Source organism: Cryptomeria japonica, chromosome 11, assembly GCF_030272615.1.
Source record: "Cryptomeria japonica chromosome 11, Sugi_1.0, whole genome shotgun sequence".
Classification (NCBI taxonomy): domain Eukaryota; kingdom Viridiplantae; phylum Streptophyta; class Pinopsida; order Cupressales; family Cupressaceae; genus Cryptomeria; species Cryptomeria japonica.
In genome coordinates, this window is record NC_081415.1 from 466,521,625 (window position 1) to 466,545,242 (window position 23,618).

Here is a 23,618-nt window from a genome sequence, read left to right on the forward strand (position 1 = left end):
ATGAAGAATGTATTTGTATTAGAATTCGAATTTCCTAATTAGAAACACAGAAGATCTTCTAAAATTTGTTTCTAATTTGTCCTTCATACATCGAACTTGGACATTTAGTCTTTCGAATTTGCAAAGCAAGTTTCTAAATTGGACCTCAGTGAACTGTCATCTCTTTGGCAAGTTCGAACTCTCCATTTCAGTTCAAAATGAAAGTTTCTAAATTGGTTCTCAATTGCAATTCGAACTCATTCATCAATATTCTCTTTTCAAAAACTTTCTAAATCAGCCATAGTTTGAACTTTTGAAGATAAATCTTGATGACATCACCCTCTTTCTTTCCAAATTAGCAAATATCTTATGAGGGCGGACTTTATTGATTTCATTCCCCACATGGGAAGGCGGACTTTGCAATGTTTGTGCATTGCATATCATGCTAGGGCGGACTTCCTTCATCTTGTGCACTTAACCTCTTCATAGGGCGGACTTAGCAAAACATACGTACCTTTATGTTGGTTAAGGGCGAACTTTGTTGAGTTCCTGCCACTCCTATCTAGCTTGAAGGCGGAATTCATCACATTTATGACTCTAAGGAGGGCGGACTTTATCATGCTTGGTCACCACTTACCATCTCCTTCAAGGCGGATTTGACTTATCTTGGACACCAAGGAGGGCGGACTTCATCAACTTCATGCCACATTGCTTGTTTGCTAGGCGGACTTGCCTTGACTTACCAAATCCCTTGGACGGACTTGATTGATTTCATGCACCAAGGTGAGGGCGGAGTTCATTAACTTCATGCATCTTACACTCAACCAAGGGCGAATTTCATTCATTTTAGGGGACGCAGCTATTCTGGCTCCAAAATGTTATATTCATACGTCGTGTTATATGACATTCGTGAAAATCACAGTCGTTAATCGCGTTATCGACGGTCAATAACATGCGAATGTCATATAACACGTCACCAAGGTGAGGGCGGAGTTCATTAACTTCATGCATCTTACACTCAACCAAGGGCGAATTTCATTCATTTTAGGGGACGTAGCTATTCTGGCTCCAAAATGTTATATTCATACGTCGTGTTATATGACATTCGTGAAAATCACAGTCGTTAATCGCGTTATCAACGGTCAATAACACGCGAATGTCATATAACACGACTTACGAATATAACATTTTGGAGCTAGAATAGCTATAGCCCATTTTAGGCACCAAGGAGGGCGGACTTGGTGAAATTCATGCACCATGAGATCAAAACTTCAAATCTTCATAACTTGTGCAATTCTTCTCGGATTTGTTTGAAATTTGAAAACCACTCATCATTCATCCATTGATTTCCTTTGGATCCCTAAAATTTAGGAAATTGGCCTTTTTGAACAAAATTTGAATTTTGGAGGAAATTAACGATCATTTTTAATTTTAGTGTAATTCAGAGCCAATAATGCAAAATCTAGATCCCCTTTCCAAAAATAGAAAAAAGCAAGCATCCCTAAAAAATAGGAAAAACTTTCTAAAAATAGACATTTCAGAGGGATCGTTCTTAAAGTGCCAAAAACTAAACTTCCCCAAAAATAGGAAAAAGCAAAAAAACAAAACTTTGCAAAAATAGAAAGCTGTCCAAATTGACCCAAATCAATTGCAATCTTCATCCTTTGGCCTTTCTAGGCACTTTGATGGTGTCTAAACTCTATTATGACCTTAGTTTGCACAAATTGACTCACAACTTCAAAACTTAGACCATTCAAAACTGACAAAATCTGGCAATACCGATGCTGAAAGGTCACAAGGCTCTAACAAAAACCCTAGAAAGCAGGAAAAAAGGGGAGGGTCCCCATTCTCAATGGGGTGATGTGTGAAAAGGTCACAACAGGTAACAAGCTAAGCCATTACTCATGAAATAAGCGGTGATGAAGATTGACTCCAAACTATGTAGTTGAATCTCAATAAACCATCATATAAATTGATACTTTATGAAGTCACCATTTATATGAAAATGAATGAGCCTGGGATTTCTATAATGAATGGTTCATTAGGTACAACACTTGCTAAATGTTTTTCAATTGGTGTGGAGGTGACTCTATGGTTAAGCATACTTAAGTTGTAGTTGTATTGGGACGTATGACATGTTAAGAAGTCTCTATGCTTCAGCCTCACAAGCATCACCTAGATGCAATGAGTCCTAAGTGGACCATTCATGGTCATGAGAGATTGGATCTTGTGAGCCATTCATGAATTATGGGTAGATGAAGATTGACTTGAAAATGCATTTGAATCCCAATCAATCATCACATAATTTGATACATTGCAAAAGCACCCGGCATATGAAAAGTAATGAGCTAGGGAGCTCTATAATGAATGGTTCTTAAGGCACACCACATGCTTTAGGTTTAGCAAATAGGGTAGCAAACTAAGTTGGCTTGATTATTGAGGAAATTCCATGATCAAGGGTGCTTAAGCCTAAGTAGTATTGGGATGGGTCACCTCTTGGGAATTGTTGGTACTTCACTACAATTAGCATCACCTTAATGCAGTGAGTTCGAAGTGGACCACTTATGATCATGAAAAATCGATTCTTGTTAATCACTACTTATGAAATATGTGTTGATGAATATTGACTTGAAAGTGTTTAGTTGAATCCCAATAAATCATCACATAACTTGACACACTATGAAAACACCACTTATATGAATATAAATACCTCTTATATGAATATGAATGAGCCAGGGAGCTCTGTGACGACTGGTTCATAAGGCACAACACTTGTTGAAGGTTGTGCAAATTGGGTGGCAAGCTAATTGGGTTTATTGTAAGGGGAACTCCATGGTTAAGTGCACTTGACCTGAAGTAGTAATAGGATAGATGACCTCCCAAGAAATCTTGGTGCTTGAGTTAACCTTGCATGCATGCCCTGGTTGCACTGTCTTGCAAGACATATCAATCATTGACCTTCCTGCCTTATTTGCCATCTGCCTGTCTAGGGACTCCACAACCAAGATAGGTGGGTACCTATCTTTTGACTGGTCCCATATGCTTTTTCGAACAAGGTATGGTACCAAGGTCACCATAAGGGCAGAGCCCATTGCCCATAATCACATTGAGCCCTCTCCCCCAGCCCTATAAACATGAATTGCATTTTGCATGAAGAGGGGGAGGAGTGTGCTGTCCGTGAGCCTGCTACTCTTTTGGAGGAGGTCCCCGATTGCTTGCTGGACGAATGGGCCAATGCTTTTCAGTTTGATCCATTGGCTGAGACTGAAGAGACCGGGCTTGGCACCTATTGTATCCATGAAGAGGATACTCCTATTCCTAACCTCATCAAGACACAAGGAGATTCGGAGGGGTTATGGAACATGTTTTTTGATGGTTCGAGAAACAAGAATGGTGCAGGTGCCAGTGTGATGCTTGTTTCTCCTAAGCAGGAGAAATATTTCTTCTCTTTTAGGCTTCAATTTGGTTGCACTAACAATGTTGCTGAGTATGAAGCCTTGATCCAAGGTCTCCAACTTGCACAAAGCAGAAAGATCAGATCTTTGCAAGTATTTGGAGATAGCGAGTTGGTTGTTAACCACATCCGAGCCCAAAGTGTAGCAAAAAACAACCTACTTAAATCATACAAACACAGGGTTTGGGACTTGATTGAAGGATTTGAGGCCTTCAATATCCAGAGCATTCCTAGGGGTCAGAACAAACATGCTGATAGGCTTGCAGCTGTTGATGCTCAATTCGACATACTGGTGCATGTTGCAAGTGAAAAGGAACAACACATCACGCTTGTTGTAAGGCCTGCTGTCCCAGACAACCAAGTGAATTGGCAAGTGTTTGAAAGCGATCAACAGATCGTCAACTTCTTGCAAAATGAAGCATAATTTTCTGCTAAAAATCAGTCCAGGCTGCAAGACCAGTATGGAGATAAAATCATGCAACTCAACTCCAACAAGTTGCCTAAAGGTTTGGTTACCTTGGAAGGCATTTTCAACTCGGATGATCAGTTGAAGAGGAAGATGAACTTGGCCACAAAGAGGGGTGATTACAAGCCAGTTGTTGTTGCTGAAGGTAGGTCCTTAAATTTGGGCAAGGTTTGATCCTCAACCGAGCAAGAGGTCTTTGTTGAGCTTTGCCAAAAATATGATGACATAATTGCTTGGACCTATGAAGATTTGAAGGGTTTTGACCCTAGCTTAGCCCAACATACCATAGAGCTAAACCTGGATGCAAAGCCAGTTAGGCAAAAGCAAAGGCCAATAAATCCCAAAATTGAGCCACTAATGAGGAAGGAGTTGACCAAGCTCATAGAAGCCAATATCATCTTCCCTATCAAGCACTCCTCCTGGGTGGCCAACCTTGTCCCTATAAGGAATAAGAATGGGGAGATCAGGCTATGTGTAGACTTTAGGGATCTCAATAGAGCCTCCCTCAGAGATCACTACCCCCTTCCTTCTATGGAGCAGATTCTCCAAAAGATCAGTGGCTCAGAAAGATTTTCATTCTTGGATGGGTATTTAGGCTTCAATCAGATCTTGGTCCAAGAATCAGACCAATACAAGACTGCGTTTACTACTAAGTGGGGTACCTATGCTTATTGTAAAATGCCCTTTGGGCTAACCAATGCAGGTGCCACATTCCAAAGAGCGATGGACATGGCTTTCAAGGGTGTATTAGCAAGGTTTGTGCTTGTATACCTTGATGACATAACTGTTTATTCGAAGCATGCAGCTGACCATCTTGGTCATCTTGAGCAAGTGTTCATGAAATGCAGGGAATATGGTGTGTCTTTGAATCTTAGCAAGTGTGTATTTGCTACTAATCAAGGAAGATTGCTAGGACATATCGTATCCAAGGAGGGTTTGACCATTGATCCAGAGCGAGTGGAGGCTATTCTTTCTCTTCCACTCCCCAGTCACAAGAAAGGACTGCAAAGTTTCCTTGGTAGGATCAACTTTGTGAGGAGGTTCATTCCCAACCTTGCCACCATGGTAAAACCCCTCACTTCCATGTTGAAGAAAACTTGGTTTTGAGTTGGACCAAGGAGGAAAGGGCCGGTTTCGAAGAGATCAAACAAGCAATTGCTTAGGCCCCTACCCTTGTCAATCCTAATTACAAAAGGGATTTTATCCTCTATACCTTCGGAGGAGAATCCAGCATCTCAGCTGTCCTAACACAGTTGAACGATGACAATTTGGAGCAACCTATTGCTTTCTTTAGTGAGGGGCTAAAGGACTACGAGCTTAAATATAACTATGTAGAGAAGCAAGTCCTCACTGTTGTAAGGCATTAAAAAAGTTCAGACACATGTTGTCCAACAACAAGATCCAACTCTTAGTTCTGCATGCAAGTGTCAAAGAGTTCCTTCTAAACAAGGACATCAGTGAGAAGAGGGCTGGGTGGATAACCAAGGTCATGGAGTATGACATCAACATCAAGATCACCAAGCTTGTAAGAGGTAGGGGCCTATGTGAACAACTTGTCTCATCTTCTGAGACTACTTCAGAGGTCGCCCTTGTGTTACAAGAGGATCAACCAATTGGCAACAACACTCAATTCAGTTGGGTAAGTGACATGACCACCTTCTTAATGGAAGGTAGATACCCCCAAGGTTTGGACAAGACCAAAAGAAGGCATTTCAGGTTGCAGTCCATTCCCTATGTCTTAGTGAATGGCACTCTTTTTTGAAAAGACTCCAATGGAGTCTTAGATGTATCGAGCAAAACCAAGTCAGCAGATTGTTAGAGGAATTTCATGATGGCTCTTCAGGGGGCCACTTCTCTGCAAAGACTACGACTATCAAAATAATGAGGGCTGATTATTACTGGCCATCCTTATTCATTGACTCACATAGATGGGTGAAGAATTGCAAGAAATGTGCTCTCTTCTCTGGGAAGCAAAGACTAGCTGCCTTACCTCTTCATCCCATCCAGGCAGATCAACTGTTCGCCCAATGGGGTTTAGACTTCATTGGCATGATAAACCCACCTTCTAGTGCTGGCCATAAGTGGATCTTGGCCGCAACAGATTACTTCACTAGGTGGACAGAGGCAGTTGCATTGAGGGATGCCACTGAGGCCTCAGTGTTGGAATTCCTTGAGGGAATTGTGACAAGATTCGGTGTCCCTTCCACCATCATATCAGACAATGCTAGGGCATTTGTTGGAACCCAAATCAGTTCTTGGGCAGTTAAGCATGGTGTTTACTTGAAGACATCATCCAACTATTATCGTCAGGGTAACGACTTAGCTAAATCTTCCAACAAGAACCTCATCAGGATAATTAAAAGGACAATTGAAGGCAATCAGAGGGCATGGCACACTAAGTTGAGGACATCCTTATGGGCTGACAGGATCACACCTAAGAGAGCGATTGGTAACTCCCCTTTCATGCTAGTATATGGGAAGGAAGCAAGACTCCGAACTTCCCTAGAGTTACCCTCTCTTGAACTAGCACATCGGCTAGAATTGACAGAGAATGATGCCATGACAGTAAGGCTAACTGAGCTGATGGAGTTGGAGGAGGTTAGAAGTAAGGCTATGCATACACTTGAGACTCATCAAGGGCAGGTCAAGAAAGTTTTTGACAAAAAAAGCGACTAATCGAGTCTTCAAAGAGGGAGATCTAGTTCTCAAGTGGGATGCAGATAGAGCCAAAGCTAGGCGACACTCCAAGTTTGATGCTATCTAGAGTGGCCCATATGTCATCACTAGTTGCAAGGAGGCCAAAGCATTTCATCTCTCCAAGCTCGATGGCGAAGTCCTTCCAATCCCAGTGAATGGGATTCATCTCAAACCTTGCTTCTAAAGAAAGTGTTGATTACTATGTAAATATTAGACTAGAAGTTGTTTTGTTTTCATAAGTGCTTATGCACATGCCGCATTCTCCTTAAGAGGGTGTGCGCTCTAGTTTTCAGTTTTTCTCCAAGTGATGGCACACACATGTTTTGGGTCTTTTCAATGACTCAGTGCCCAATGGATGTTTAAGGCTTCTGGACTTCATGCTTAGCAGGCAAGCATCCCGCAGAAATCGCCAAAAATGTTGTCATTTTATGACACCCTTGGTCCATCAGTGAGAACTGATCAGAGATATGTTCCATGGACCAGCGCTGCCCCTGTTGATCAAGGAGAGAAGAATCATGAAGTGTGAAGTGTTGCCTTGTCCGGAGGGAGTTCCTCCCTTGGCCCTTTTCTCTTCCCCCGGAACTCCGGAACCTCGAGGTTTCGAAGTTCTTTGCCTTGTCCTTTCTTTCCTGCTCTGGAACTCCGGAACCCCAAGGTTTTGAAGTTCTTTGCCTTGTCCTTTCTTTCCTGCTCCGGAACTTCGGAACCCCGAGGTTTCAAAGTTCTTTGCCTTGTCCTTTCTTTCCTGCTCCGGAACTTCGGGACCCTGAGGTTCCGAGGTTCCCTTCTTTCCCTTAGCCTTCCTTTGGTTCCATGGAACTCCGAACTTCCGAAGTTCCCCTCCTTCCTCTTTTCCCCTCCCGGAACTTCGGAACCTCGAGGTTCTGAGGTTCCTTTCTTTTCCCTTCTTTGGAACTCGGGAACCCTGAGGTTCCGAAGTCCCTTTGCCCAGTTCCTCGGAACTCCAGAACCCCTAGGTTCCAAAGTTCCCTTCCCTTCTTCTCTTCGGAACTCTGGAACCCCGAGGTTCCGAAGTTCCTTCTTAGCCCTTCTTCCTTCTTTTCTTCGGGACTTCGGAACCTTGAGGTTCTAAAGTCCTCTTCCTCGCTTCCCCTTCTTTTCCCCGGAACTCCGGAACCCCGAGGTTCTGAAGTTCTTTCCCTTTCTTCTTCCCCTTTTCCATCCTAGAACTCCGGAGCCTCGGAATCCCCAGGTTCCGAGGTTCTTCCACTTCGGGAGTTCCTGGGCTTCCTTCCGACTGGCGACACTTCCTGATGGTGTGATCGACACTCAAAACCTTTAATGCTCCGACAATATGGTGACTTTTTGTGGAGCCACAAGGGTGCATTTAATGTTTTTGGCAGGATTTCCATCAAGGGGAGGTACGGGGGCCATGCTGGGTGACTTATGTCATGTTTGACTTTGGAAGGTCAGTCAATCCACCTTCCTCAGAATTGCCTTTGGAGGTATGGCTAGGTTGCTTGCATGTACAAGCCAAGTGCATGCACTTCCCTGCACTTCCAGACTGTTCCAGACTGACATGCAGGGGTCATGATCACCCTTGTGACCATTTTCTATATAATGGCTTTTAAGCCTCATTGTAAAGGGTTCTCTCCCTGCTGCCTTGAGCTTTCTTATGCTCTTCTCTTCTCTTGAAGACTTGTAATTATTTTTGCATTTCTGCAATTGTAAGATTGGCTTTTGGCCTTATGATTAATTGAAAAATCACCATTCTTGCCTCTTTTCAACTTATGTATGCTGTGTATGCTTTCTTACCTCCATCATAGGTGTATGTCTTGTGGCTTTTTTCTCTTCATATATGCTGTGTCAACTGGTTTTTTGAGTGTGACTTGTGGGAATCCTTCTCCCCTCTTGGCATTCAGTGAATTCTAACCTTCATATATGCATTGGGGTCACTCATACAACTGAAGTTGTGCATCTCTCGGGTGTTTCAGTTAATTCTTTGTGTCATTTTGGTGGGGAGAGGAACAATCTCTTCTTGGTGCATCACCTCCTTTTGTTTCAAGCAAATTCTCTCTTCCCTTTACCTCTGCAGATTGTTAGGATAGGCTTAGGAGTTAGTTTTGAAGTGTTGAGTTGGTTCAACACCGGCACCTAGATAGAGAAGGAAGCCGGCCTTCTCCAGAAATTCACCCCCCTTGCTCAAGGTCCCACACTTCGGGGTTGTTTCCATGTTTCACAAGGTTGCTGAGCTCATAGCTCAGCAAGGGTGCAAGCTTTTGTGATAACAGTCATGAGAGGTGGGTTCTTGTGAATCACCACTCATGAAATATGGGTTTTACCTTGGAGTTTTTACCCAATTGAATCTTGAAAAATCATTAGATAAAGTAATGCTATTTTTTTACCTTGGATTTTTTTGCTTGTTGGGTTTTCTTTGTGCGTACATTTTGGGAATGCCAATTTATTTCTCTGTGCATGGTTCTTTATGCATACAAGGAATGAGGCTCCATTGTGATTCTAAATAAATGAATCAAGCACATTTATGTTGTATTTCAGCAAGTTTGTTGTTAGGGAAACTTGAACTCCTACAAGTTTGATAAAAAAAGTGTTGATGCGTTTCAACAGCCATAAGCTATGCAATTACTGATCATAATCTTACAAAAAGTACAACTAATTGACATAGAACTCTATTAAATAACAAGAAGATGTTATACTATAAAAATAACTAATGACACACACAGAAACCCAATTGAAGTGGACTATCTTTTGCTAATGTAGCATATGTGTGACCTTAAGATTTGGTGTATGAAAGCTAGCAGATAAGTTTCTTATCATAGTGCAATCAATTATATGATGATTATTTTACAAGGGTCCTTTCTTTGCTTTTATTTTGTTTGATCCATGAGAAGACAAGAAATTGTAAGTGACCTCTAGTTTAGAAGTTAGAATGATGACTGACTATTTCCAGTGTTTTGGTAGTACTATGAATTGGCTGTCATAAGGGTCCTGGCTCTTATTTATCATCTTTAAACATATACTGGAATGCTGTTGACACTGTAAAGAACATCCAAAGATCAATAATGTTAAGATTTGACATGTATCATTTGATTGATTTAGTGAACTGTCTGGTAAACCTGCGCAGATTGAGATCAAATAGACATTTTTTGGAATTGAGCCATTTTGCTTAGCCTTAAAATTTCTGTTGCAGCTGGTTATGCTGATATGGTGCTACTTTAGGGTAGTCTTGACGGATCCTGGTGGTGTACCTTCAAATTGGAGACCAATGATAGATGAAGAGGATTTAGAGGCAAACACGATGACCATGTCTGCAACTCTACCACCTAGTTCAAATGTGGTGAATTATCCACAGCCACTGGTTAGTAGCGCAGCCCAAGTTCCTGGTTTGCGTTATTGCAACAAGTGTGAAAATTACAAGCCACCTCGGTGCCATCATTGTCGTGTGTGTGAGTATTGTCCTGTCACTTACATTGGTGATTACGTTTTGTCATTCCTGTATATTAAAAATTTAAAAATATCATTTCAAGAATCAAATTTATTTTTACTATTTTACTTGTTTCCATTTTTTTCAAAATAAAAAAATTGTGAAAATGCTTATGCCATTATTTGTATCTTAATTAAAAAGTCAAAATTGGCCATTAGTGATAACCTTCGACATTTTAGCTGTGGGTTTGGCCCTTTTATCTAATAGTAAGACATTTAGAAATATACACATATACTAAGATTGACATTTGGAATGCACTCATCTGCTATTAAGTTTTTTAATGTTTTGCATATGTTATAGAGACAAGTTATGATTATGGACTTCATGACCAGATTTTCCATTTAATATCTCAAATTGTTTGTTTCCTATTGTAAAAGAAATAAGTTAATAATGGATAGCTAGGATTGATGATTTTTACAAGTGCATTTCTATAAACAAAGGAAACTCCTTTCACTTCATATGGCGTCCATGGTGAAGGGATAGGAATTTTTTAGGGAACTAAGGTAATTGTTTAGGTAGGTAAATCATGCAATCAACTGACTTTGTAAGTGGATGGAACAATTAAGAGATTGGGCTTGACCTTTTTTACATCTGATTAGCAAGCCATGTGATCACTTGAGTTTTTGAAGCAGAATGAATTTTTTTAAGATCTTTGGCAGTGATGACCTTAACTACTTTTTTATTGAGCAACTTTAAGTTACATATTTGTTGTTGACTGTCACTTGGTCAGTGCTCATTGGATAAAAAGAAGACAAAGTATATTGATTGAAAATATTCCTGGCAAATCCTGATCAACGCTTCTCAATTATGTAGGCTAATGAAAAGGTAGAGCTTTTTATTTATGTTGTTTTTCGACTTTCAACATGACACGTGTTCCTTTGAATGAAGATTTTGTGGCCATTTGCATCTGATGGAAATAGCCACAGAATCTTCATGCAATTGGAGATAGTAAAAGGGGTAATTCTGTTTTTGTGGCTGTGGAAATAACCAGTCTTGATGGAATTAGAGATAGAAAAAAGGGTAATTACAGTTCCCTCTCCTTAATTTACATTTTCCCAAAGCTTTATGAGCATTAAATGTTCAAATATATTTTGGCCTTTTCAACTTATTGAAACTTCTCCAAATATTTGTGACATTGTCTCTTCATTGAAAAGAAACTATAATTTAGCAGTTTCTTTAGGAAAAATGGAGATAGGCACACATCATTTATAGATCTATGCGTGGTTTCAATTTTTTGTCTATGTTCCTTGCTCTTATGGATGAGAAGATGCAACATCTCCAACTTTTAGTAGTCAGGTAGAGTATTCTATGTAATCTTCCACTGGAATAATGGATCCTTATTTGTTATCAATCGAACGTCAAAGAAGTAAAATTTGAAGCTGGCAGAATCTAAACTGAACTTTGGTTGCCTATTCTTGAATTGTTTTAAGACCAACTTCAAACTTATAGCTAGAAGGAAGAAGTTGTGAGGTGCTTCAACCAGTTTGAAGCATGGAGGGCAATGCAGAGCTCCAGCTAGTGGAGAATAGAAGGCAATTGCATCTCACACCTCTCTTGAGTATCAAATGTCTGTAAGTTTTAAATTTTATTTACCCCTTTCTTTTTCCAAGAGTTTCTCCTAAAAGATTTCCCAACAATTATAAAAGAAAATTGTCCTTAAAGTTAAAGCAAGCTTTAACCACATCTTTGTTGTCCTTTTCATGTTTATTCAAACTGTCACAAACTCAAAGGCAAGGATCTTTAGCACTACACCAATTGAACCATTCACATCTTTTCTCCTAGCCTCCTTTATAGATTTTTCAAGTTCCAAGATTCACTTCTTTCAATCTTATTCACAAAGCTCAACATATTCTAAAAGCAAAGAGGTTTTTAAAAGGTTCTACAGGCAAAGATTTTCTTGAGCCCAAATTTTGATCAACGAGGACTGATAGACTCTTAATGTCACTTTCAGAAGTAAGTCTACTATAGTTCATATTTCTCTGACAAGGTGAAGAAATCGTCATTGATAGCATTTTTCTGAGCGTTAATGTAACTTGCTTTAGCTGTAAATACCCTAGAGTAGGAAGTCTAGTTTGAAAAATTAAAAAAATAAAAATAAATCTGAATCTCAACTATAGAAACAAACCTGAAATATTGAATGCTGACAGAAATTTGTTTCTGTTTTTGTTTAAAGATTGTAAAATACAGGATTTCCTTGATTAATCTAATTGATTAGAAATATGAGAGAAACAGACAAATGGCACTACTGAATTATTATTTCAGGCAACACTCAGAATAAAATAGTTTTTTCCTGAGGAAGTATGTGTGCTGTGCGATAACTCAGGTCAAAAGAGTATCCAACTTCGGTGTGATTACATTACTTGATCAAGACTCAGTTTCCCAGACTTGTGCATCAAAACTTCATCTCCCTCCCAGACTTGTACATCAAAACTCCTTCCAACCAACTATGCCATAATCTAACACCATAGAGCCTATCTGTAGCAAATTATCCATATCAGCTCTTTTGTTTTTTGTGTTTGCAGTAATTACATTATTTGTAAGAAAAACTCAGTATACCTGATTGACAATAGCATAAATCTGTTACTAGCAGACAAATTAATGACTATCAAAATTCCTAATGATATATACCAAAGATGAAAAACTATTACTCGGCAATAACTCTTTTGGCCCAAAATTTTTGAAAACCTGGGATGGCAAAAAAGGGGGAAAAAATTGGCAAAACTCGGCAAATTTATTGAACATTTGAAAATATATAATTCTTAAAATATTCTTGAAAAACACACATACACACTGAATTTGCAGAACATATTACTGATTTTTATCATGTATAAATTAAAGTTTGAGTTAAATACATATCATATACAAAAAAAAAAAAGTGCAACCTCTAAATGAATTTGAGTTCAATACATATTATAGAGGATTTGCATTCCTTGAATCTCCTTTCTGTAGAATTAAAGTTCTCCTCTACTTCACATCTTCCATAAAGTAAATACTTTGTTCAATAGCTGGCATTGGCATGTGCACACAAAGCCTTTCAAATTTTCAGCTCATCTCATACACATTGATGAACTTTGTCAGCCTTCACACCATACCTTCAAGAACATGGCTCAAGAAGCATGAGACTTCCACATGAAACTACCATATCATGCAAAAACACCATACTGAAGTTTTCCTCACACATACATCCAAAGGATTGACATTCTTCCCACAAAGATGCCACATCCCTTGAAGGCACCTATTTTTAACTTGTTGTGGATAGGTACATTGTTACACTAATTTATTTGCAAATGGCGAGGTGCAAGGTTATGTAATCATTGCATGATAGCTGAGTTACCGGGTTCTCCTCTGGACCCCCCTGGTTCGGGTTCTGGTTCAAACTGGTTCGTAATTCTGGGCCTGGTTCGACTGGGTTCGACCAGGGTTCTTAAAACCTAGAGGTGGTTCGTCCTGGTTCGAACCCGGGCCAACCCAGGTCGAACCAAAGAGAACCATAGAGAACCCAAAGCGAACCCAGGCGTCTATGCGGTCCAAAAAGTGATTTTTTATGCCAATTTTTTTTTTTTTTTCAATTCCGCCTAGGTGGTTCGTCCTCTTTTTGCTGTTTGTACAAAATTTTCCATCAGTTGTGTATCTACGAATGGCACACATGCGATAATTCCTCAACTTTCACCAATGGCAGCACCTATTCCACAAACTTAAACCTAGTTATGAACAATTTGTATCTTAATGCACCTAAAAATTCAGGGTTTAACACTTCTTCCCATGGCCAATCTCCCAGTAAGGTCTATGGTCTGCTCCAGTGAACTGGAACTATATCAGTAGATAGATGCTCAAAATGTGCAGTGGAAGCAAATAAAAGTAGAACCCTTCACGACCTTTGCCCCAATGACATAGGTGGGAAAATATGGTTGGATGACTGTTTCATGCACTATCACAATTCTAATTTCATTTCAAGACTAGATACTAAAAGAATTCTCTTGGTGAACACGATGGATATTACTAAAAGTAGAGATGCTTTCGAGAACATAACCAGCAGCCTTCTGTCAAATCTGTCTGAGAAAGCTTACATCCCTGCAAATAAGCGTTTCACTGCTGGAACAACCAAATATAATGCTAGTGGAACATTATATGGTTTAGTTCAGTGTTGGAGAGATATATCAGTACAAGATTGCAGAACATGTTTGGCTAGAGCAAGAGCAAATCTGAGAAATTGTTGTTCTACAAAACAAGGAGCCCAGTTTCTGAGCGCGAGCTGTAGGGCAAGATATGAGATATACCCAATAGAAACCTACTATTGAGATAGGGATACTTGAATATTTTGTCATTTTGATATTAAACTTGATGTATATGATGCTATTATGGTATGATCATGATGCTATGATTACAAGTTTATGTTTGTTTTGTTGTTTATATGATGCTATGTGACATGCTAATCTTAATTCATGCTTATAGGCTGAACAAATATTAAAATATATATATATAAAATTTACATGTTTTTGTACTAACAAACCCAAACTAACCCAAACCCCTTCTCAAAATTTTGCCGTACCGGCGTACCGGTTCTTCGAACCTGAACCGGTGCCCGAACTGGCAAGCTAGCATGATAGTATTCAGTAAAAGAAAACCTGACAAATCATTACCACAGATTTATTTGAGTTTTCCTCCTGATTTTTTGTGATTTTTTCCAATAATTCGCCTTGATTTTTTCAAAAAAATCGTCCAAGAGTTTTTTGCAGATAAAATCAAGGCCATAAATGACTCCTGATAAATCGGCAGTTAAATGATTTTTTTGTAGATTTTTCCATCTATGATCTCTTGTACATATTATATACAAACTGCCAATAACTAATACTGAAGTGTACTTTCGTCAGGTTTCAGAACATATCTCTTTATTGTTGGGTACAACTTACAAGTACTAACCTGTCAGAAGTATACTCACCAGGAAGTGCTGCTGTTCGTTCACTTAAAGCATCAATCTTGTGCCAAATTGCTGACTTTGATTCAGAACCTCTGGTGGAATTTTGAAATAGCCATGATTTTGTAGCATAACAAATTACTTATATCATATCTTTGCAGCATATTGCTATAGACACTGCTTCAGGAAGCAATTCCTCTTCTGGCAAACAATTAGGTAAATATGTTGCACCACATTTGTAAAGGCTTGCTTGATACAAGAAATGTTCTTCACTGATTATTGATTGTTGCCTTTAGATTTAAAACTTTGGTATTCTGTTCGATTATTGTTCCCTCCATGTTTCCTATGTGTGCCTTTAAACCATGATAACTACCTAGCATGGGGGTTAATAGAAACATTGGAGGAGAACCACACAGAGAAGTGGAGACAAAGGAAGACTACCTAGGCAGAGAACCAAAATACTGATGTGTTAGTGTTAAATAATCCAGTGGAGCTGCCACTGTTTATTGTCTTTCGCCGTAGGAGTACCAATCCGAAGCCGGAAAATACTCATTAGGAAAGTCCAGGGCTAAGGGGGCTGGGCTGGACAGTCCTAGGAGTCAACCGATTTGCATATGACCTCTCTGTTGGAAATGTTGTCATTGATGTCAAAGGTGTGAAGATGAAATTGTCATTGATGTCAAAGGTGTGAAGATGAAATTGTCATTGATGTCAATGTGAATAGATGAGATTGAGAAGATTGTTGTTAACATCAAAGGCATATGGAAGATTGAAGGAGGAATGTCACATGGGTATTATATGTGATGTGCAATCTTGCAGATGATTAAACAAGGAAAGTTCTTAGAGTTAGTTTTGCAAAGGAAAAGCAATTGAGAATTAACATGAATATAAAGATAGTGCTGGAAATTAAAAAGACAAAAATAGGAAATGACAGAATAGGATAAGACAAAAGAGAATAAGACAAAATAGAATAAGTCAAAATAGAATAAACAACATTGTTAGAAGGCATCAATTAAGATAAAGAATGGATAATGAAAAGGTGGTGACTTTTATAAGGGTTATCTCTCTTACAAGAGATGTATCCTTTCACTAGGATATGAAGATATAAAAGATGTTTGTGAATTAAGGAGAAGGTGTGAGTGGTGTGTAAAACATGCATTATAAAATAGACAACAGCAGAAGTGTGATGAAAATGAAATATATTAAAAGATCACAATAAATATTTGAAGATAAATAAAATGTTTAAAGAGCAGCGATTAATTTATAAAAGGTAATATTGTTAACAAAGGGTAATATTATTAGCAATTTTTGCAATTTCTGATGAAACAATGCTGTAGCTTTTAGTAGATGAAAAATGGAAAATCACCTTCAATTTTTTATGAAAAATGCTGTGGTTTGATGCTTTTCAGACCCATGATTTCTTTTGGTGACATTGTAACTTGATTTTTCATGTGACCCTAGGCTTTAATACCATGTTGCAAAGAATAGAAGACAATATTATTCTATTAGATGTGGGAGTAACAATTACGATGAGGTTCAGCTCCTTATATAGAGTTTGGGAGATGTAACTGACAAACATAAACATGACACTTGCCCTATATTCGGAATGCTAAAAATAACAATACTAACAAATGACTTAAGTCATTACAGTGGCTTTATTACAAAGGTAAGTCTTATATTCTAACGTGAAAGGGAGGAAAGTGGATGTTCTTTTTGACACATTTTCAAATAAGTCTGATTTCACAAAAGCTGGTTGGTGAGCTTAGTTTGAAGATTGAGAATCACCGAAGTCCCTACACGTTGTGGTGGTTGAAGCAAGGGGTGGAAATTTCATTTACAAAGCAATGTAAACTCAAGTTTGGACTCATTCTGGAATTTATGGATGGGATAGTTGTTGATGTGATATTGTTGGATGTGTGTGGTGTCATCTTTGGTATAGGCTGTCCTTGATGGCAAAGACTCCACTCTCAATTCATATGTGAGCAGATCCAAGGTATCCATGATGAATGCTTCTCAAGCCAAGAGGCTAATCAATGCAAGCGGTCAATTTGTTTTGTTGTTGTTGTATGGTAAAGAGGAAAATGGGGTGGCTGAGATTAAATAGGTCCATGGGCTGCATAGAAACAAGGAGAAAAGGGATGTGGATCAGCCCACACAAGAATTTTCAGAGTTCCTTCCAAGAGCCCAAGGGGCTGCCCCCTCATAGAGCAATTACTCTTAATACAGCCTATAATATAGGCTAATAAAAAAAGAATGGAACTTGGTGGAGCTGTGTTTATTATAGGACGTTGAACAAAGTCACCGACAAGAATAGTTATACACTACCAAGGATAGATGATCTCTTAGATCAATTACTACATTCTAAGTACTTTTTGAAGCTTGATCTCAATTTGGGCTATCACCAAGGATAAAATTGTTTAGAAAATTGTATCTAAGATTAGCAAGGGCAATTTTAGTGGCTAGTTAATCTGTTTGGCTTGTGTAACACTCTAACTACCTCCGTGAGATTGATGAATGAGTTTAAACTTTAGACCACTCAGAATTTTGTGTAAATGTTTATTTATATGATATCTTTGTTTTTAGTAGGGCATGTGAGGAGAACATATCTCATCTCAAGCACAATTACAAATTTTGAGGGAGAATAAACTATTCCTGACGGAAAGAAATGTGAGTTTGCACAAACATCACTTGTTATCTTAGACACCTGGTGGGTAATGGATAGATTAAGGTTGATCTCACTAACATAGAGGCCATTGCAAATTGGCCAAGACAACCTACTATCACCAAAACACAGAGCTGTAATAGTGCTGTCCAATACATGCTAAAGTTTGTCAAAGTTTTCTCTCGCATAGCTCCATTGCATGCAATAACAGGGACTGGAAAGTGCTTTCATTGGGGTACTATACAAGAAAAGAAGTTCAAAGAACTGGAATACAAATCAACCAAGCATTAGTTCTTGCTTTGCCTTATCTCCAACAATTTTTTTGAATTGAAAATGGATGCCAATGAATATGCAACGGGGCTGTTTTGTTGCAAGGGGAAAGAGTTTTATGCACTAGTGCAAGCGGTGAAAAAGTTGAAACATTACTTGATGGGCAAAGAGATGGTTGTCCGCATAGATCATCAATTTTTTCAATATTTGCCAGCACAAACTAAACTTCAGCAAGTAAGAAGTCACAAGTGAATGGGGTTTCTTCAACAATATCATTTGTTGAGCAACTACAAACAAGGTGTGAAAAACAAAGTGGATAATATTTTCTCTCTCAATTGGAGATCTTTGCAAAAGAGATATATGTTGAAGATTATGTGGATGATAAGGATTTTTGTGACATTCACAAGAAAACAAAGAGAGGAAAAGTGGCTGATTTTGAGCCAAAATTAGTTTTCTCCTTGAAAGGTCACTTTACAAGTTGGGAAAGTTGTGCATACCTAAGGAAAGTAGGTTGTAGTTTTTGTGTGAGGCACATATTTCATAAGGTTCAGGTCATTTTGGTCTAACAAACAGGTAGGCTAATCTTTAACAGTATGTGCATTGGCCATATATGCAAGTGAATGTCTCTATGTTTATCTGGGTTGCAATTGTGTAAGCAAGCCAAGTAATTGTAAGTTGGGTTTGTACCCACCACTATTACTAACTTAAAGGCCATTGGAGAGCATATCCATGGACATTGTAGGAGGCTTATTCATGTCCATGAGAGGGCATGACTATTTGTTTGTGCTGGTGGGCAAAATACTTTTTATGGGCAGTGAAGCAGCATAATTATTTTTCACTCATGTGGGTTCATTTTGGTCTTCTAGAAAGTATAATATTAGATAGAGATCTAGATTGTTGGGGTAATTTTATTGTATACGTTGAGAGAAGATGGACAACTGATTGAAATTTACTACCTTATTTCATTCCCAAATGGATGGGAAACAAAGGTGGTGAATTGTGCCTTGGTACAATTTTTGAGGGAATGTAATTAAAGCCTTTAAAGGTATCCAAAGTCATAGAATAAAAGAATGGCATATATTCTACACATATGATAGGGATTGCCATACATCAACAAGTTTTTCACCATTGTTTTTGTTACTTCCTAACTAGCCCCTTCGTGTTGCTTTGGGATAGTCACAAGAAACATTGGAGAACTTGGATTTAGGGGTCTACAAAGATGAAAAGTTCATTGATAAGATTTGGCAAATACATATTTGAGTTGAGGAGAAATTGAAGGAGCCTCAAGCTAAGTACAAGAGATGACATGACCAATATGTACAAGAGCATGACCAACATTGGTGAAAAGATAAGTCAAGGTTGGAGATTGTGTATGGCTGTACTAGGGAGGAAAGGCTCCAAGAACCAGTTAAAAAGCTCAAACCATTAAGTTATGATCTATTTCAGCTTCCAGGTATTGGAGTAGGTTGTAGAAAATGCATTGCAGTTGGACTTGCCTCCCTACATGAAAATATATTCGGTTATCAATGGTGAGAAATCTTCGTTTATTCCAGTCTTCCATGCTTGATGAGGAGAGAATGGAACATAGTGGGATTGAAGAGGCAATTACTGTGCAACACAAAATAGTATTCCAAAGTCCTTGAGCTTTTGGAGAGCAAAAGCCCCAGCATGGAGGTGTGATAAAAAATGGATCCAAGTATTATGACAATGGGGTCAGTTGATGTCGTTTCCATTTGAGCACTTGTAAAACTATGTTGTCCCATGTTTACTCAGTAAGATAGTTTCAGAAGTCTGTATGCCGGTTCTTAGGTTGGAGGTGGCCTTGGGGTGACCTAGAGCATATTAGGGAGGTTACAGAATAAGGGATTTTGATGTTGAATTTTGATGACAACAATGATGTTAATGAAACCACTAGTTTGCAACAGGAGGCAAAAATGCCTTGGGAATTGCATTACAACCCTAGGGGTTTTGTGACTGTTGGAAGTCAACAGATAGCAATTTTACACAAATTGGATGAATTGTCAAATACAAAATTTGAAGGGAGACTCCTTGGTTTGAATTTCCAACATTTGTACTTCATTTTGATGCGAAGGATAAATCTGGAAAGGGTTGAGAACACTTGAAACAATGAAACACAAATTTCAAGGTTTGGTTCTCAATTCTGTCTTCATATCTTCAAAATTTGACAGTTGCAAGAGGCAAACAGGGCTTCAACGATGCTTTGGCCATTTATAAGGTGTTACAAAGTCATTCAATTTGTTGAAAGGGTTCCAATTCATCAATTTGACATTGTAAACACTTGTATATGACTGGATCGTAGTGACATAAGGAGCAAAAGTTCACTCTTCCGGAGTGCTCTTCCCTCTTGAGGGTTTCTTGTATGGTATTGAAACTCAGACTCAGGAAGCCATTTTTTCCCCTAGACTTGGACTTGGCATCAAAATTTGGCAATTAAAAAAATAAAATAATATATGACAAAAATGTATTTTTTGGTTTTGTTTGAAAATTTCAAGTTAATTTTTTCTATTTTTTTAGACTTCGTCAAAAAAATAAAAAAGAAATGCCAGCCTAGGGTGTTTACTGTTAATAGTTGTGACATTAGTTTATTTTTTAGATTGCATATAATAAGATAGGATGGGAGTTGCACTAGTTCTCATGTTGTACTTTATGCTTACCAATTCCACTATTTGATTTTGGTTATCTTGCATACGACTAATCTCTCTTTATCTTGACAAGGATTAATAAATAACAAATGTAGAATACACCTTTATTCTTATGTTTTCAACTCAGTTTCTGTTATCTGCCATATGTTGTTATTTGCCTTGATATGGTAATTATGGCAATTTGCAAATTTACATGATGCAATTGCACTTTTTTTTCCTAAAAATAGGAAGTGGTTAAATTTTCACAAATATCAGACAGCTTTATGCTATGCCACATTATTTGAAATTGAATATTTTTCCCTTCTTAACATCCCAATATTTCAAGGCTTCTATTCTAGATTGTCTTTATTGTTTCCATAACTGCTTGTCCAGGCTTGCTTTTGCAAATTTATCTTGGTACAGTAACTATAGTAGTAATTAAATGTTTCTGCCCAATTCTTTGTTGTATGCTTGAATACATTTTCGTTGCTTTGTATGACAAATTTAACTTCGTTTGTAACTATGGTAATAAATAACCGACCATGTGCGGTTATTCCCAACATTACAAAGTATGGATATAATGTAATTTACTTTTCTTCAGCAGGAGTTGGTATAATTCTTATTAATTTAGTCCTCTGGCGAGTAGCCTTGTATTTCACCACATTACATTGGAAATTGAACCTTTTCGTTTTTCCTAAAAGCTACATGTCAGCTGTATTTAGATGATAATAGTTTGATAATTGAAATATTTTAGAAATGGAGACATCAAATTTCCAGTCCATAATGAATTAGTACATACATTTTCTGGATTCAACTGTGTATGCTTTGTTTTGCATCAACGTTTCAGATCATACTCCGTGATCCAATTTTAGAATCTTACATGTTTTTAACTCATTTAAGCGTCTAGCCGTTATCTCTCTGATATTAGCTATCTGTTTCTTCAGAACTTGTTATTAATAAGTGTGTTGTTTTGCAGGTCAAAGATGCATATTAAAAATGGATCATCATTGTGTATGGGTTGTCAATTGTGTCGGTGCTCGCAATTATAAGTTCTTTCTTCTTTTCCTGGTATGTCCTTCTTGAGTACTCTTTAAATTTCACCCTCAATACAAAATCCTCACAGTTTTACTCGGAGATGTCATGTGATTGTTTCTGAATAATAAAGTCTTTTATTTTCGTAATTTGAAAGATTTTTCTGCTTGCCTTATTTGGTTGATTGGCTAACAAAATTGGCAATATTCTTCTGCTTTTAAGGGTGTTTTCTGTTGTCTGCTGCGTGTTTATTGTTTATCTTAATTGTACATATTAAGCTTTTTTTGGTGTCAATGCAGATTTATACATTTTTGGAGACGACATTGGACACAATCGTGCTGCTACCACACTTCATTAATTTCTTCAAAGATGCAGAGAACCATTCTAGTTCTTCTAGCAATCTAGCAACCACATTTCTTGCATTTAGTGAGTCTGTCCTTTATTTATTTATCCAGGTTTTAGTATTGTTCAACTCAGGTGACATTTTCCCTCGAGTTTGCTAGTGTGTTTATTATGCTCATGGAATTCATCTGTGTTTCATGCAGTTCTTAATGTTGCTTTTGCTCTGAGTTTGCTTGGGTTTCTTATCTTGCACACATCTTTGGTGATGGCTAATACAACTACAATTGAGGTGAGTTGCATAATTACTTTCATTATGTCGTGTCTTTTTTTTTGGTTATATAAACAATACTCGATGCTTTACTTTTCCAGGTTTATGAAAAGAAGAAATCAAGTAGATGGCGATATGACATGGGTAGAATGAAGAATTTTGAGCAGGTGGGTGCTATTTGGTGATGCTTGTCTTTCGTATATTTACCTACTCATAGTACAGACTGGATATCATAGCATATACATTTTACTTCGTTAACTCAGTTCCTGTTTTACTATACAAGGTTTTTGGAACGCGGAAGCTATATTGGCTGATTCCGCTGTATGCAGAAGAGGACATTGCAAACATGCCCATGCTTCATGGACTTGACTTTCCAATAAGGCCAGACGTCGAAGAATAAAAATAAATGCATCTCATCATTTAAAAGTGGGATGATACCGATTACAGGTGGTAACCATTATCTACGTGCTTAATGAGGTCATAAAATAGCATTGTGAATCAATGTTGAGAAGTCAGTTTTACTACATCTGCGATTTGATTCCAATCTTACATTTTCAGCATTTATTCCCAAGTTCCTATTATTGTGAATAGCAAGTCATTTAGCTGAAGTAATGTTTGCATGTTTCAACTCTGGTCAATCAAAGTGGTGGTGGAAGAAACAAGGATGAGTTCATGTATTGTTTGTACCAGAGAAGCAAAAGTCTTTTTGGGGAAAAATCTGCAAACTAAAAGTACAAGATTTTTTTGAAAAAATCGGGTTTAAACGGGAAAAATTTGGATTTAAAAAATATTAAAAAATGTTGAAGAAGAGACAAAAGTTGTCTTTGAATTTTAAAGATATTTCCGTCTTTGAATTTTAAAGATATTTCCATAGTATATATATATATATATATATATATATATATATATATATATATATATATAGCAAACAAAATAGAGAGTTTAGCCCATGAATTGTCCAAATGAAAAATTGTAGGATGTAAGCTTTGCTACTAAATGATTTTTTTTGGTAAGTTTTGCATGAAGTTGATAAAGTTAAAGTTATTGCTAAGTTAACAACAAAACGTTTCACTCTCTAGTCTTCTTGTATGATGTGAGTGGATGGTAAAATGTCACTAACAACATTGCATTCCAAATTATTATTAATATAAAAAGAATGTTTAGTCATAGAGATTGTTGTAATGTCCCCTAATTGGGTATGCACTAAGTTTGCCCTAATTTCGTAATTTTTAAGTGAATAAGTGGATTTAGAGAATACCTTTCGCTTGATTGTAACCTTGCAAGCAGATTAGAAACTTCTTATAACAATAATCCCAATAATCAGATTAGTGAATTCATAGCAGAACAATATAGCATAATTATTAATATATTCAGTAACAAAATTATTGATTCAATCATTTAACATTCTAAATATCTTAGAGAGCTCAA

The 23,618-nt window shown here is 37.7% G+C and overlaps 1 protein-coding gene across 1 annotated transcript in view; it reads left to right on the top strand.

Annotated features, from left to right (window-relative positions):
* LOC131068445 (probable protein S-acyltransferase 14) overlaps positions 1-23,025 on the top strand; it is a 32,662-nt gene extending 9,637 nt beyond the window's left edge. The window contains exons 2-7 of the mRNA XM_058003635.2: positions 9,766-10,021; positions 21,525-21,616; positions 21,880-22,006; positions 22,126-22,211; positions 22,292-22,357; positions 22,474-23,025. Coding sequence (XP_057859618.2) covers positions 9,766-10,021; positions 21,525-21,616; positions 21,880-22,006; positions 22,126-22,211; positions 22,292-22,357; positions 22,474-22,590 — 744 coding nt within the window. The 3' untranslated portion in view covers positions 22,591-23,025. The remainder of the gene's footprint in view (positions 1-9,765; positions 10,022-21,524; positions 21,617-21,879; positions 22,007-22,125; positions 22,212-22,291; positions 22,358-22,473) is intronic.
* Positions 23,026-23,618: the final 593 nt, after the last annotated feature.